At 38.7% G+C, this 14,386-nt stretch overlaps 1 protein-coding gene across 2 annotated transcripts in view; it reads right to left on the bottom strand.

Annotated features, from left to right (window-relative positions):
* The window catches only part of LOC109819413 (protein PLASTID TRANSCRIPTIONALLY ACTIVE 14), a 30,176-nt gene extending 16,094 nt beyond the window's left edge, over nucleotides 1-14,082 (bottom strand). Inside the window, exons 1-4 of one of the 2 annotated variants that reach the window (XM_020385131.1) lie at nucleotides 13,869-14,081; nucleotides 13,220-13,357; nucleotides 4,509-4,634; nucleotides 3,692-3,820 (exon numbers count right to left, since the gene is read on the bottom strand). In XM_020385131.1, coding sequence (XP_020240720.1) covers nucleotides 3,692-3,820; nucleotides 4,509-4,634; nucleotides 13,220-13,357; nucleotides 13,869-14,039 — 564 coding nt within the window. In that variant the 5' untranslated portion in view covers nucleotides 14,040-14,081. Of the gene's footprint in view, nucleotides 1-3,691; nucleotides 3,821-4,508; nucleotides 4,635-13,219; nucleotides 13,358-13,868 lie in introns of both variants that reach the window. The other variant, XM_020385132.1, reaches the window with a different exon arrangement.

The following is a 14,386-nucleotide window of genomic DNA, read 5'->3' as shown; positions in this document are numbered from 1 at the left end:
AACTCATTGCCATGCAATGTAAGCTCCTTGAACGAAGGAGAACTGCAAGACTCTACTAGACATTTAAAGACTAGATAGATATGACATACGGTTCTAATTAGAGTTTACAACAACGACAGTGGCAACAGCAATAATAGTTAATGATAATTAATAATAAAAATAATAATAGAAAGAAACAACTTCAGAATTGAAGAGTGGAAGCAAATCTGCTCAAAAAGAAAATGGACATCTTCAAGCTTTAACACAAGTTAACACGAGACTTATGTGTGGAAAAAGAATAAACAGCGAAAACAAACAAATTCAGAATAACCATAAGATTACCTCTTCTACCAGTGACTTCACTTTAGAAGCATTGTCTTTCTTCAGTTGTTTCTTCCTCTTCGCCCTGAGCTCTTCTGAAAGTCAGAACATTAAATTTTAACAAGTATGCCTTTTAGTAGTAATATCAAATATATTGTATATTAGAGAAAATAAAACTAATTCCAATCACCGCTGTAACACAAGAAGTATAAAACACATTGACTTCCTAGAGAAATATATAAGCATTACATGAAAGATATAGCCATATAGGCAAGATCTAACTACTATACGAGCATAATTTGTAGCAAATTACTGCCTTTTTAAGATCATTATAACCTACGATATATGAACAAGAACAAAATTCTTTCAGAAAGGAAATTGTTTAAAAAATTGAAAATAACATATAAAGTTCAAGTTAATGAACTACTTAAGCAAGGTCAAAGTCATGAAGTACAGATGAACAAATATGAAACTAAACAGAACGAAGACAAAACTGATGATGGAATTTTAACTGACTGACTAAATGATAATAAGTTAGAAGATGAGAAAGCAGAAGTATTCATATTATAACCCTACCTTTTGCAGCATTGATTTGACTAACAACGTATTCCCTTTCTTGTGGATCAAGTAACAATTGTTGCGCTTTTGCCAATGCTGCCATGATCAACATTATATGCATTAGCTACATGTTAATCCTTTTGAAATTGAAGAGAAGAAAAAGAACAACCAATATCTTGCACAACCACTAAACTTCCATGCCATTAATTCATACTTAAACCTCAGGAACTCAACCATATTTTTTGACTATAGACACTAAAGAACGCGACACGTAGAAAATAGCTATATAATTTCCTAAAAGTCAACAGAAGCAGAGTTCGCCTAAGGCAACCTTAAAAGATGCCAGTCATAATAAATAATAAATTGATGTTGGTTGTTTTGTTGGCCCAATAAGTTGGCCCATTCCACTAAATGCCCAGCTCCCCCACTTGTGCCCTAGCCCCTCTATTTTCCCTCACCTACCCGATGGTTCTCACCTCCTCCTAAGTCTTCGCGATCTCTGGAAGTCTTCGCGATCTCTGGATTTGATGGCCGCCGCTGTGATTTCATCCCTAGGTCGGCTGCCCCCATCCCTATATATGGGTAATGGGTTGGTAGTAGCTTGGGAGAGGGATGAAGAGGAAGTAGAGGCAGTAAGGTGAAGATCTGAGCTTGAGCTTCCCTCTGCTGTGTGCGATCTCCCCCTTTCTGCGAGTTTGTGCTCCTGTGAGCTTTGTGCTTCTACCCGCTGTGCTTCTACCCACTGTGCGATCCTCTCCCCTACCTGAGCTCTGTGCTCCTTCAAAGCTCTGTGCTTTTACCTCTTTGTGAGATCTGGAGAGAGACTGTGTAATAGTTGCTTTTCTCCCTCCCTTTGTGTTCTTGGTGGTGCACTGGAGAAGAAGATCGGACTGATTGAGCAGGCTTCTGAGCCAAACAGCGACGTTGATCCTCAACACAAAAGAAGCAAACATTATAACAATGTTTCTGCTTATAAACAGGTTTGTGCTGAAGCTATGATCAAACTTAAGAATAGCTTATAGTTGTTTGCCCAACTCGAAATATGATATTAAGTAAACTTTAAGGGGTTTTCACCCTTTACTAGTCTTTTTGTTTTCAAATGTTTGTCGTTGGAAGATATGTGCTCTTCAGCAAGGAGCCAACTTTCCTTTTCTTCTGTTCAGAAAATATCATCTACAAGAGGTCTGAAATTTCAAACAAGGTATGAAACCATCATTTCAGTAAACATGCATATACCTCATATAAAGCAGTTAATTCCTGCATCTTGAGAACAGACCTACTAGAGAATATGGATGAAACTAAACAAGCACAAAGGATGGGCTGCGGATCCGGGTGGGGGCTTCGATCCGAAAGTCAAGAGCTCCCGAATTTGTTGCCTTTGATGCCAAGCCAGATCCGACCGTAAAGTATTAGTTTTTGATATTGTGAACTTCGATGGTTATTTGAAATCCGATCAAGATCTAAAAGGTGGAACATGTAGATTTTTAAGTCTTTGATATTTCTCCAGAACCGTGTTGTAAGGCCTTGGCGGAGAGAGATCATAACTCATTGAGGATCGATCAGAGTAGATCCTGTGACGACGATACTCTACTGGATCATGAGAGCTCACTGGGACTCGTCGATGTTCAGACATGATCGAGTCTAGTTGATGAAGAGGCGTGAGAGGTCGAGATATCAAAGCGAAGGCGAAGAACAATAAGAAAGTTATTGTTCGCCCATTTTGGGTTTTTGCGATCATTTTTTTGGGTGCTTTGTTTGATGATTTTGACAGTGGGAATTCCTTGAGGAAAGGATTTGATTGACCGATATTGTAATTGGAGGGCTAGGATGAAATAAGAGCCTCACCTGAGGACATCACACCCTAACACTTCACATGTCATAATTTTAGCACTTCACATACTAACAAATATTTCACATCTCAAAAAAAATTCTTTCCATTAATCATAGTTTGCCTTCTCAATGAGGCTTACACATTTATTTGAAGAAAATAGAAGATATATCCTAAAAAAGGATAAAATTCAATATCAGAGGAACCTAACATTCAATTCTAAGGGAACAAATAAAATATAAAAGATCCTAACATCAAATCCTAAGGAAATTCTACCTTTAAACAAAGACTGCATTAGATATTTCCAGAACAAAGAAGATCTTAACAAATCCTAATTTCAGTATATCAACGGTCCACGATCATCCTGCATTAGTATGCATGTATATAAACACATATAAAGGGCAACCATAGCACGAGCCTCCCATCATTTCAGTAAACATAGCACGAGCCTCCCACCATTGTGGCGTCTGGAGAGGATCTGATGCCCACAGTCTTACTGTCACATGCGCAGAGGCTGTTTTCGAGACTCGAGCTTGTGACATTAATAAGACCACAATGCAGCAACCTTACTGTTGCACCAAGGTTCTCCTTCTATACATACACACACACATAAAATGAACATATGTACTCATGCAAGAAAGGGGCATGGAAAGGCATAACAATAATGACATCAGTAAACAACATAATTAATCATTCTTTAAGTATTTTATTGAAAACTTTAGAAATGCTTTTTGATTATTCTCAAAAAACTTAGTGCTTTCATTGTTGAATAGTATGAGCCTATGAGATTACTCCACCCCAAAAACAATGTACATTATTCAACACTTTTTGTAATTTGGGAAATTGAAACTCGCCAACCACAAACCTTTCGAAAATGTAATAATGTGATAATCAGAAAGAAAATGAAATCTGCAAGTAACCAGTTAAGAAAAACGTGCATTATATATTATACTGACAGAATATGTTTCCAAGTCCTTAGAAATCAAATTCTTCACTAATTCAAACCTTCTGGGCGAGGAGTAGGCTAGTGCATTCATTAATGCTGGGCAAAAAATCACCATACAGCTGCCAAAAGTTGCCGTCCACGTCAAATGCAAACAAAAGAAGGCAGGCTAGTCTCAAATCCCAATCCGTCTGTAATCAATAAAACTAATTGAATATTACAATCACTTAAAATTATGACATATTCTGACGATTAAATATGCAGAACAATGCTAAAGAGCCAGAATGAGCATGAAGCTTTACAATCGGAGATAGGAAAATAAATGAACGAAGGAGCACAAAGGACGCCCCCCCCCCCCCCTAAAAGAACAACCCACCAACCCAAATAATAATAATAATAAACACAACATCATAATTTAAAACTTTTGAAATAATATAACATAAATATGTGTTTGACTGAAAGAGGAAATATATATTTTGAAGAGAACATGAAGTTACCAACACATGATTATTTATATTGTAATTGGGAAAACTGAAAAAGCATAAGAGCAAGAAAGCTCCATCTAATTATAGAGCGTACATGTCTTCATTTCCCATTCTTTCCTACTAGTCTACTACTGAAAGAATTAACAAGGTTCCACGTCAAGGGTAAAGGATATATATCGCGAAGGTTGGAGGAATTTATTCATAATTCAGTGGAGTGTTTAGTCAGACTTCGATTTTAGAAAACACAACGCCTAACATTCTTATGAAATTCTGGCGGTACCGCTAATGTTCAGATAGTCTGATGTACTGGAAAGCAAGATATAGCTCAATATTGCATTTCTATGATGAATATGAGAGATATAATTCTGAATAGAAGAACATTAATATAACTTACCTCAGGGTTTGTTGAGTTGATTATATCAAATATTGGATGACCCACTGGTACTATGTCTGGGAAAAACATCCACGGAAGCTTTTGACTTATGGTCAACATCAACTCTAGTGGTATTTCCATAATCATCTGAAATATATCCAAGATTTACACCAGTTTCTTAATTAGTTTCAAACAAAGAGATCATTTATGGTATGCCAAAAAGAAAGTTCTGGTAATTGCAGTATTCTGGGTTTCAGCATTCTATCTGATGACAAAAAAGCATCCCACACATACTCTTTACATGTGGGAAGTAAAGCTTATATTGGTACTACACAAACATGTGTCTGGATGGCATATTCATACAGCAAGATGCACGAAGCATCGCAATGGAATGATGTGGTCTGATAATTGAACAAATGATCCATTTGAACCAAGATGGTGGTTCACAATGCTCTTTTCTCATGCTAATATAGAATTTCCTTTATGTTGCTATATACATGCACATGTATGTGCATGGATTTGTTCTGTTTTGTGACTGCTATATTAAATCAGTAAAAGAGGATTGATTAATCTTGATTGAGAAGTCAGATGCCATTGACCAAGGATGGTAAGGAAATCCAGTTAGCATTATACTCAGCTAAACTACAATCATTGACACATAAAGCACTTCTTTCAAATCTACCATTAAAGGTGTGCTAATATAGAATTTCCCTACATGCTGCTACATAGCATGCACATGTATGTGCATGGATTTGTTCTGTTTTGTGACCGCTAGATTAAATCACTAAAAATGCAAAAGGATTGAATCTTCTGATTGAGAAGTCAGATGCCATTGACCAAGGATGGTAAAGGAAATCCAGTTAGCATTATACTCAGCTAAACTACTGAATTGCAAACTTAACCTTTGAGACATAAAAGAAACTTTTAAATCTACCGTTAAAGGTGTGCTTGTATAGAATTTCCCTACATGCTACTACAAAACAAGCGCGTGTAATGGTAGCATGGAATTTCGTTCTGTTTTGTGACGCCATTGACTAAGGTTGGTAAGGAAATCCAGTTATCACTATTGATAGGGATCATTATACCCGATTCTATTCCACAAGGAATTGGCATCGTATATCTCATTGAGATATCAACAGCAATGTTACAGAAGGCGCTAGGCGAACTAGGCATTTGAGCGCGCGCCTAGTGTATAGACACCTAAGCGTATGTCTAGGCGGCGCCTAGGCGTTTGGCTATTTTTTATAATAATTGATAAAAATATATATTAAATTCTTATAAATTTGTAAAAAAATAGATAGCAATCCTAGATCCACAATAAACCATGCATACTTAAATGCTAAATAGCCAAAATAATAATTAACAATGTTATAGAAAGCGCTAGGAGGCCTAGGTGTTGCGCCCGTGACCTAGAAACTAGGAGATTTTATTTTTTATTTTTTAATTATAATAATTGATAGTAAATGTTAATGTTATAGAAAGTTTAGGTGCCAAATTGGTGTCTAGGCGGATTTCTTTCTTTATTTAAGTGGTGGTCGAGGATGTTTTGTTGAAGGTCGGAGGAGGTAGTGAAGGTGTTCATATTTGGAGGTTAAACGAGTTTGAAGGTTATTAGAGGCCATGGAGGCTGCAACACAGAAAATCACGATCAAAACCTAAAGAATGCAGTCCATGTAAGCAAACAATGCTCCCCTAAACACTTCCAAAACCTAGGTGGGCAGCCTAAGTACCGTCTAGGCGCTAGACGCTAATTAAGCGGCCAAGGTACCATCTAGGACTAAGCAGACGCCTAAGCGGACTAGGCAGACGCCTAAGCGGACTAGGCGGGGACTTTTTAAAACAGTGATCATCAGATTCTATTCAATTTGAGATAAGGGCTAATCTCACTTAGTTATTGTTAGGATAAGAATAAAGTTATTGGTAGAATTGAGATTGTTAAGATTTGATTTGTTTAGAGAGAAGCATTTACATGTTTTTAGATAAGATTTGATTTGTTTAGAGATAAGATTTGATTTGCTTTTAGATAAGATTTGAGTTATCTTCAACTCTCTATAAAAGGGAGGAACTTTTATGTAATAGTCAGTGAATTTTGAATGAGAATTATTGATCAAAGAGATTTCAGGAGTGATTCCAATTGTGTTTCTTTTTTAAGCTTCACGTAAACAGTATTGTGAACAGTGTCGTGAACAGCATCTTGTGGACAGTGTCGTGAACAGTTGATACAGGTGTATCTTCTCTTCGGAACTTAGCGATCCTCATGGGAGCTTGAGGATAGATGAATCTCATGGTAACTTAAGAATACAGGAGTAAAACAACACAGTGGAACGCAGGTTGAAGTATGGAACGAGACGGCGAATCGAAGAATCAAAGCATTCAATTTTTAACCCGTGAGTCGACTCATACATGTACATGAGTCGACTCATCAGGTTGAGTCGACTCATCCCTGTCATGAGTCGACTCACGAAACCCAGCCGTTTTGTCGAAAGTTTCTAACGAGTCGACTCACCTCATCATGAGTCGACTCACTTGGCATGAGTCGACTCATACATGTTTATGAGTCGACTCATCGTCGGTTTCTTGGTTCGTTTGGTTTTCTGTTTACACGAATTCCTATAGAGTTTGGGCTTGGTTATTTACCACTTTGTCATCCACGTTGTTATACCTATATAAGGGATTGTTTTAGGGTTTTAAAGAGAAAGGAGAAAGCAATCAAGAGAGATTAGATTGTATTTGAGAATTGAGAGAGATTATTCTTTAATTCTAGTGAGATTGTGAGAGATTGTAAACTATTTTATTCTCATAATCTAGAGAAGGTATTTTCCTTTGCCACCACTGAATTGTCCTTGTGTTTTTGTTATTTTCTTCTCAACCCACCTTTGATAATTTCGCGATCAAATATGCTCACACGACGACTCGTATCAAGTTGGTATCAGAGCGATCAGATCCTGTGAAGGGGGCATCCTGTGTATGGTCCTGATTCGATCGTAATACAAGAAGCTACGCGAGATCCTTATTTCATTAGAAGGAGTCCAGAAATTAAGGAAGAAGAAGATGACTAAAGGAGATAGTTCAGCGAGGCTAGATGTATTGGAGAAATAGATGGAGACAATGAGTTCGACTCTCACACAACTCGTCAATATCTTCTAAGAAAAGGACAAAAAGGAGGAATCTTCTTCGAAATGTAACAAGAAACTTATGGAGTCCGATGGAGAAGGCGAGGAATCTGATTCTGATAGGGAGGCCGAGATTGTCAAAACTGTTTCGCATCAAGGGGGTAAGGGTTCTTACCAGAATTTGAAGATAGACTTCAAGGTAGAGATTTATGTTTATAGTAGGAGTGTCAACGCCGAGAGGCTTGATGATTGGATCGAGCGGATGGAGACGTATTTTACCCTCTACGGATATTCATCCAAGGAGAAGCTTGTGTTCGCGACTTTGAAGCTTTCGGGACATGCATTGACATGGTGAAAATCCTATTGTAAGCAGGAACGGAAGACGATATCGTAGAACAAATTCAAGGAGCTACTGAGGAAGCAGTTCTACCTAATAGAGTTGCTTGAGGAGCGTTGGTACAAGTGGTACGGCTTGCGCTAAAGATTCAATCAGTCCGTTCAAGAGTACACGACGGAGTTCCAACAGCATGCGATGATTCTAAACGTCGCGACGGACGAATATTCCATCTTCATGAAGTACATGACGGGTCTGAATGAATATATCCGAAAGGAGATGATGTTGTTCACAGTCAAGTTCGTGGTAGAAGCGAGTGTGAAAGCCATTGCCATTAAAGACAGGCAAAAGAAGGGCAACGAAACGAAGGGAGACTCCAAACAGACGGGAGGCACGTCTAGTAGCTCTCAGCCTAAGGAAGAGAAGAAGGGTGATTCAGAGAAGGTAGGATTGACATGCAATCACTACAAACAGACAGGACACGTAGCTGATCGTTACTGGGAGAATTATCCTCATCTGAAGTCAAAAGGATTGAAGAAAAAGAAGGAGAAGAAGGCATATGTAGTAGCTCAGGGTCCGAAGAAAGTTCCTGGGATGACGAACCCAATAGCAGTCTCAACCTTATGACGGGAAAGCAGACCACGACTGAGGACGAAGACCCGAGGGAGCAGCTCTTTGTTTTAAAATTACAGATCAAGACCAGCTTGGTTGATGTCATAGTGAATCTAAGGAGCCAGAAGAATTTGAAATCCGAGGCCTTAATTCAGAAGCTGAGATTGAAGACGGTTAAACATCCGAAACCCTATCTTTTAGGGTGGATTCAGAAGAAGGCGGGATTGAGTGTGGTCAACCAATGCACTTTCAGATTTACACTCCACGAGTCGTATATTGACGAGGTCACATGCGACGTCGTTCTGTTGGATGTTTGCTAAGTAATATTGGGCAATCCTTATTTATGGGATAGGTTTGCGGTCTACGATAGGCGAGCCCAGAAATATACATTCACCAAAGATGATGAGCAATTCATCTTTCGTTCGGCATCTCTTCCACAGGAGACGAGTTTGGTGACAGTGACTCAGGCGAAGAGGCTAGTGAATGCGAGCAAGAGGTTTGTATTGTTAGTAATTAGGTCTTGTAAGGAGCAGCTGAGTAGGATGTGCTTGGCTACCTTGAGCAAGTTTCAGAAGGGAGATCTTGAGAGGTTGAAGGCTAAGTATATGGACTTGTTTTTTGAGATCACGGGACTACCACCACGACGGGGTGTGGAGCATGAGATTATGTTGACCAACGAAGGTTCTTTGTCGAATATAGGTCTATACCGCACATCTATAGAGGAGTCTGAGGAGATCAAGAGGCAGGTTCAGGGGCTTTTGGAGATAGGAGTAATTGTGCCAAGTTGTTCCCCTTGCGGGTCACATGTGTTGTTGGTGCCCAAAAAGGATGAAGGCTGACACATGTGCGTGGATTACGGGGAGCTCAACAAGATAACCATCAAGAATCGATACCATTATTTCGGATTGATGATCTTATGGACCAGTTGAAAGGAGCGAGGTTTTTCACGAAGCTGGATTTGAAATCTAGTTACCATCAGGTGAGGATTCAGGAGGATGACACTTGGAAGACTGCGTTCAAGACCAAGCAGGGTTGTTCGAGTGGTTGGTGATGCTGTTTGGATTGTGCAATGCTCCGGCTACCTTTATGAGACTTATGAATGATTTTATGCGACCCTTTATAGAGGATTTTGTGATAGTTTATCTCGATGATATCTTGGTGTACAGCAGGACCTGGGAGGAGCATCTTGTTCATGTCGAGAAGGTGTTTGAAGTGCTGCAGAACGGACAGCTGAAGTTTAACGGGAAGAAGTACGAATTCGGGAAGGACGAGTTGGTGTATCTCGGGTTTATCATGGGGAAAGGCCAGCGGAGGATAGATCCAGGCAAGGTGACAGTGATCACGAAGTGGCCGACACCTAGGACAGCGACGGAGGTGAGAAGCTTCATAGGGGCTTGTCAGTATTTGTACAAGTTCATTCGACATTTCTCAACTTATGCGGCACATTTGCATAGCCTTACGAAGGCGAAGGTTTAGTTTGAGTGGGGGAGGACGCATGAGCAAGCTTTTCAGTTATTAAAGAGGAAGATCTCGGAGGCACCGGTATTGACATTGTCGAATTTATAGAGGACCTTCGAGGTAGAGACCGACGCTTCTAGTTATGTTATGGACGCTGTGTTGATTCAGGATGAGAAACCGGTGGAGTACCATTCAGAAATGTTTACGGGTGCTATTCAGAACTATCCCACCTACGACAAGGAGTTTTATGTACTTTATCAAGCAATCAAGTATTAACGGGTGTATTTGTTGGGAAATGAGGTGGTTGTGCATTCAGATCACAAGCATCTCAAGACTTAGGATGATAGCTTACCATATCTTCAGTTTGTATTTAATCGGGCTATTCATAGATCTTCGGGAAAATCACCGTTTGAGACTTGTTATAGGTTTTTACCTCCGAGTCCGTTTGATCTCTTGTTTTCCAGTGAAGCTACGGTCGACGGCAAGGAAGGGAGTGAGAGACAACATGCTCAGCGATTTCTGAAGAAGATTGCACATATTCATGCCACGGTTGAAGCTCAATTGAAGAAATCACAAACCAAGTACAAGGCGAAGCATGATCAACATTGAGTTCCTTGTAACTTTGGCATAGGCGACATGGTATGACAGAAATTGAGTAAGGAGATGCTAAAAGGAGAAGGGAAGAAGTTGAAACCTATACGTTATGGTCCGTTTCGAATTCTCGATCAGATTGGTGACAACGCCTTTAGGTTGGATTTACCACCTTACTTAGGCATGTATTCGGTGATCAATGCCGAGTATTTGAAGTTGTTCGAACCTCCATTGCTGGATGATGAAGGTGACGACAATGTGATCTTGCCGCATGTTGAAGACTTATAGTTTGATAGAGAGAAGCCGTTGAAGGAAGATTGTATTTTAGAGCGGAAGACGACCATGACGAGGTGGGGGACGAAGGAATCGTTTCTCATTAGACGTCAATGTTAGGTTCCTAGCAAGGCTAAGTGGTTCAACAGGGAAGGAAGAGCTCGCGAGTTTCCTCAGCTGAAGTTCTAACTTGAACGAGACTTCAAGTTCCTAAAAGGGAGAGCCATGATACGGGTGTATATTCTCTTCGGAACTTAACGATCCTCATGGGAGCTTGAGGATAGATAATTCTCATGGTAACTTAAGAATAGAGGGGTAAAACAACACAGTAGGACACAAGTTGAAGCGTAGAACGAGACGGCTAATCGAAGAATCAAAGCATCTAGTTTTCAGCCCGTGAGATGACTCATACATGTACATGAGTCGACTCATCAGGTTGAGTCGACTCATCAGGTTGAGTCGACTCATCAGGTTGAGTCGACTCATCAGGTTGAGTCGACTCATCAGGTTGAGTCGACTCATCAGGTTGAGTCGACTCATCAGGTTGAGTCGACTCATGTCTGTCACGAGTCAACTCACGAAACCTAGCCGTTTTGTTCAAAGTTTCTAAAGAGTCGACTCAACTCATCATGAGTCGACTCAACTCATCATGAGTCGACTCACTCATCATGAGTCGACTCATGCATGTTTATGAGTCGACTCATCGACGGTTTCCTAATTCGTTTGGGTTACTGTTTGCACGAATTCCTGTGGGGTTTGGGCTTGGTTATTTACCACTTTGTCATCCACATTGTTACACCTATATAAAGGATTGTTTTAGAGTTTTAAAGAGAAAGGAGAAAGCAATCAAGAAAGATTAGATTGTATTTGAGAATTGAGAGAGATTATTCTTCAATTCTAGTGAGATTGTGAGAGATAACTATTTTATTCTCATAATCTAGAGAATGTATTTTCCTTCGCAACCACTGAATTGTCCTTGTGTTCTTGTTATTTTCTTCTCAACCCATATTTGATAATTCTGCGATCAAAGGTGCTCGCACGGCGACTCGTATCAACAGCGACAACAATGCCTCATGAACAGTTCCATGAACAGTGTTCGTGTTCTCGACGTTGCAACCTCCTTCATAAATTTGATCCCTGCAGAATTCCACAATGACAAAGAACTACAATACTCAGATCTAAGCCCTTATTCCCATTTAATTAGATTGCTTATATTGTGGTTAACTAGAACTGTTGCATCCTTGATCTTATATTTGAACTAACCCTTTTATTTTGAAACTCTTTCATAGGATCTAACTAATAGGAATTTGACTCTAATGCTGAGTACTCAATTATGATTTGTGGATTGTGCTCGACGTTTCACACCTCAGGTTGATCATGAACGCATTCCTTATTTGCTATAGTTTTCGCATCATTTATTACTATTAGTTGTTAGTTCATTTTGTTTGATATTTAAAGTTATTTTCCGCTGCAATTCTAGTGTGAGTTTGCATTTATACTACATATTAGTTTGTTTAATCACCATTCATAGAATTTGATAGATCGTCCTATGCCAATTATACCTAGCTAAACTACTGAATTGCAAATTTAACCATTGAGGCATAAACCACTTCTTTTAAATACACCTTTAAAGGTGTGCTAGTTAGGAGCAAAGACAAAATTTGAACCACAAGTTAACTATTCGATGCCAAATTCTTTTAGTAGCAGCACATGATTTGTCTAAGTCTACACTATTACCAAAATATTGATCTTAACAAGGGAGATTGCTAAATTGGGCCTAGGACAACAGACTACCCAAATGCATGCAGTAAAAAGTGTCACGAGTTATTCCATGTAAAAACCAAAAACCATTCAATGCATATTTATGAATCTATAAGAAGGAACTAAAATGAAGGATAACTAGCTGTTCTGAAATTATGTTAATGACCAGGCTTTCCACATCCGGCACACAGAATTAAAGCACGATCACATTTGTTTATTAAACTAATGCTACAGAGCTTTGGCTGCTAAATACTCAAAAATATCAAAAACTATTTTTTAAATGAAACATGTCATAATTCAACACAACACGCAACTATTTTTTAAATGAACTGAGGCAAATGCATAAAGTAGGTGCTATGACACCATATTTTTAAGCTACAATCTGAACCAAAAAGCTTTAACTGTTGGCATGCAAACATATATATCAAGTAGATTATCATGATAAAAGATCACAATTAAGTGTAAAACATACAAATTTATAATTCTCAGGTGCCTATTTAACAACTAAGAAGCAAGAACTATACCCGCTACACAAAAATTCAATATTTAAACTAAAAGAAATGTGCAAAATTTAAAATAAAAAGACTCACCCTGGCTCTTCTTAGAGGCTCCACGTCTTTTGATGCGTACACTCCAAACCCATTTGGTCCTTCCATGAACTCCACCCCATATGCTCTCACACCCCTCACATACCCAATCTTGTAGAAATCAGGATCAGCTGATTCTAACTGCCAGAATAACCCAAAGTTGCATTATGTTAGTACAATGAATTAAGCTAGGTACAAAAAGTTTGTTTCCTTCTTTTTTCTCTTTTCTCTGTCAAATTTTGAACATTAGAGCAGAGAGAAACTAGCAAACAGCTAAACGAAAATTTTTAACTGCACGCTTGTTTTATTTTGAACAACATTAATTCATGTGTAAGAGCACGATAATAAAACAGTAAAAATGTGTGCTTGAACTGCTTCCTTCTTCAATTAAAGTGAGAAAGTATAGATTAAGAGGTAATACTAGAAACAAATCAAGGCTGTATAAGTCCTAATTTATTACCACAATTTTGTACGTTAAATTAGGGTAAATAGCAGATAACTTCCTGAGTGATATTTTGGGAAGGATGAATTGTGGAATGGGGTCATCTGCAATTTACCCATTAAATCACTAAAACAAGTTCATAAGGTTACAAACTTCAAATCTAAGAACCATATAAAAACTGGGTTTTCAATAAAGTTACAAACTTTGTACCTCAGAAGAAGAGATTTCCACTTGGGAAGGATTGAATAGCCTGAATTCGCTGAGAGAAGTGTCTAAAGAAGGAGAGGAAGTAACCCTAATCGGAAAGGTTCGAACTTTATCCCTCTTTTGAATTGGGTAAGAGGGGAAAAGAGAGGGAGACAACGGGAGAGCAAAGGCCATTGTTTTTTAAGAGCAGAGTTCTGTAGAGAGAGAGAGAGAGAGAATATGAACGTTATCCTTTAGCAGCAGTGGCGTTTTGAACAGGATGGGCTTCAAACTAGTAGCAACCAATTTTTGACCCGATACCCGGATCCGATTGCAGCTGGGCGGGGAAGAGTTGAAAAGTTTTAGCCGTTAATTGCTAAAATGGACCCAACTTTTTTAAGCTCAAAATTTAGCAGTTAGTTATCAAGAAAATTTTCAAAATTTAGCTGTTAGTTAAATCACTAAAAATAAGCTTTAAAATAAGATATTTATCTTAAGCTTGACATGTAAATCTTAAATCTTAAATTTTCTTTCTTTCTTTT

This window comes from Asparagus officinalis, chromosome 8 (genome assembly GCF_001876935.1).
Source record: "Asparagus officinalis chromosome 8, Aspof.V1, whole genome shotgun sequence".
Taxonomy (NCBI): domain Eukaryota; kingdom Viridiplantae; phylum Streptophyta; class Magnoliopsida; order Asparagales; family Asparagaceae; genus Asparagus; species Asparagus officinalis.
The sequence above is the reverse complement of the archived record's forward strand: the minus strand, read 5'-3'. Positions and strand labels throughout refer to the sequence as shown.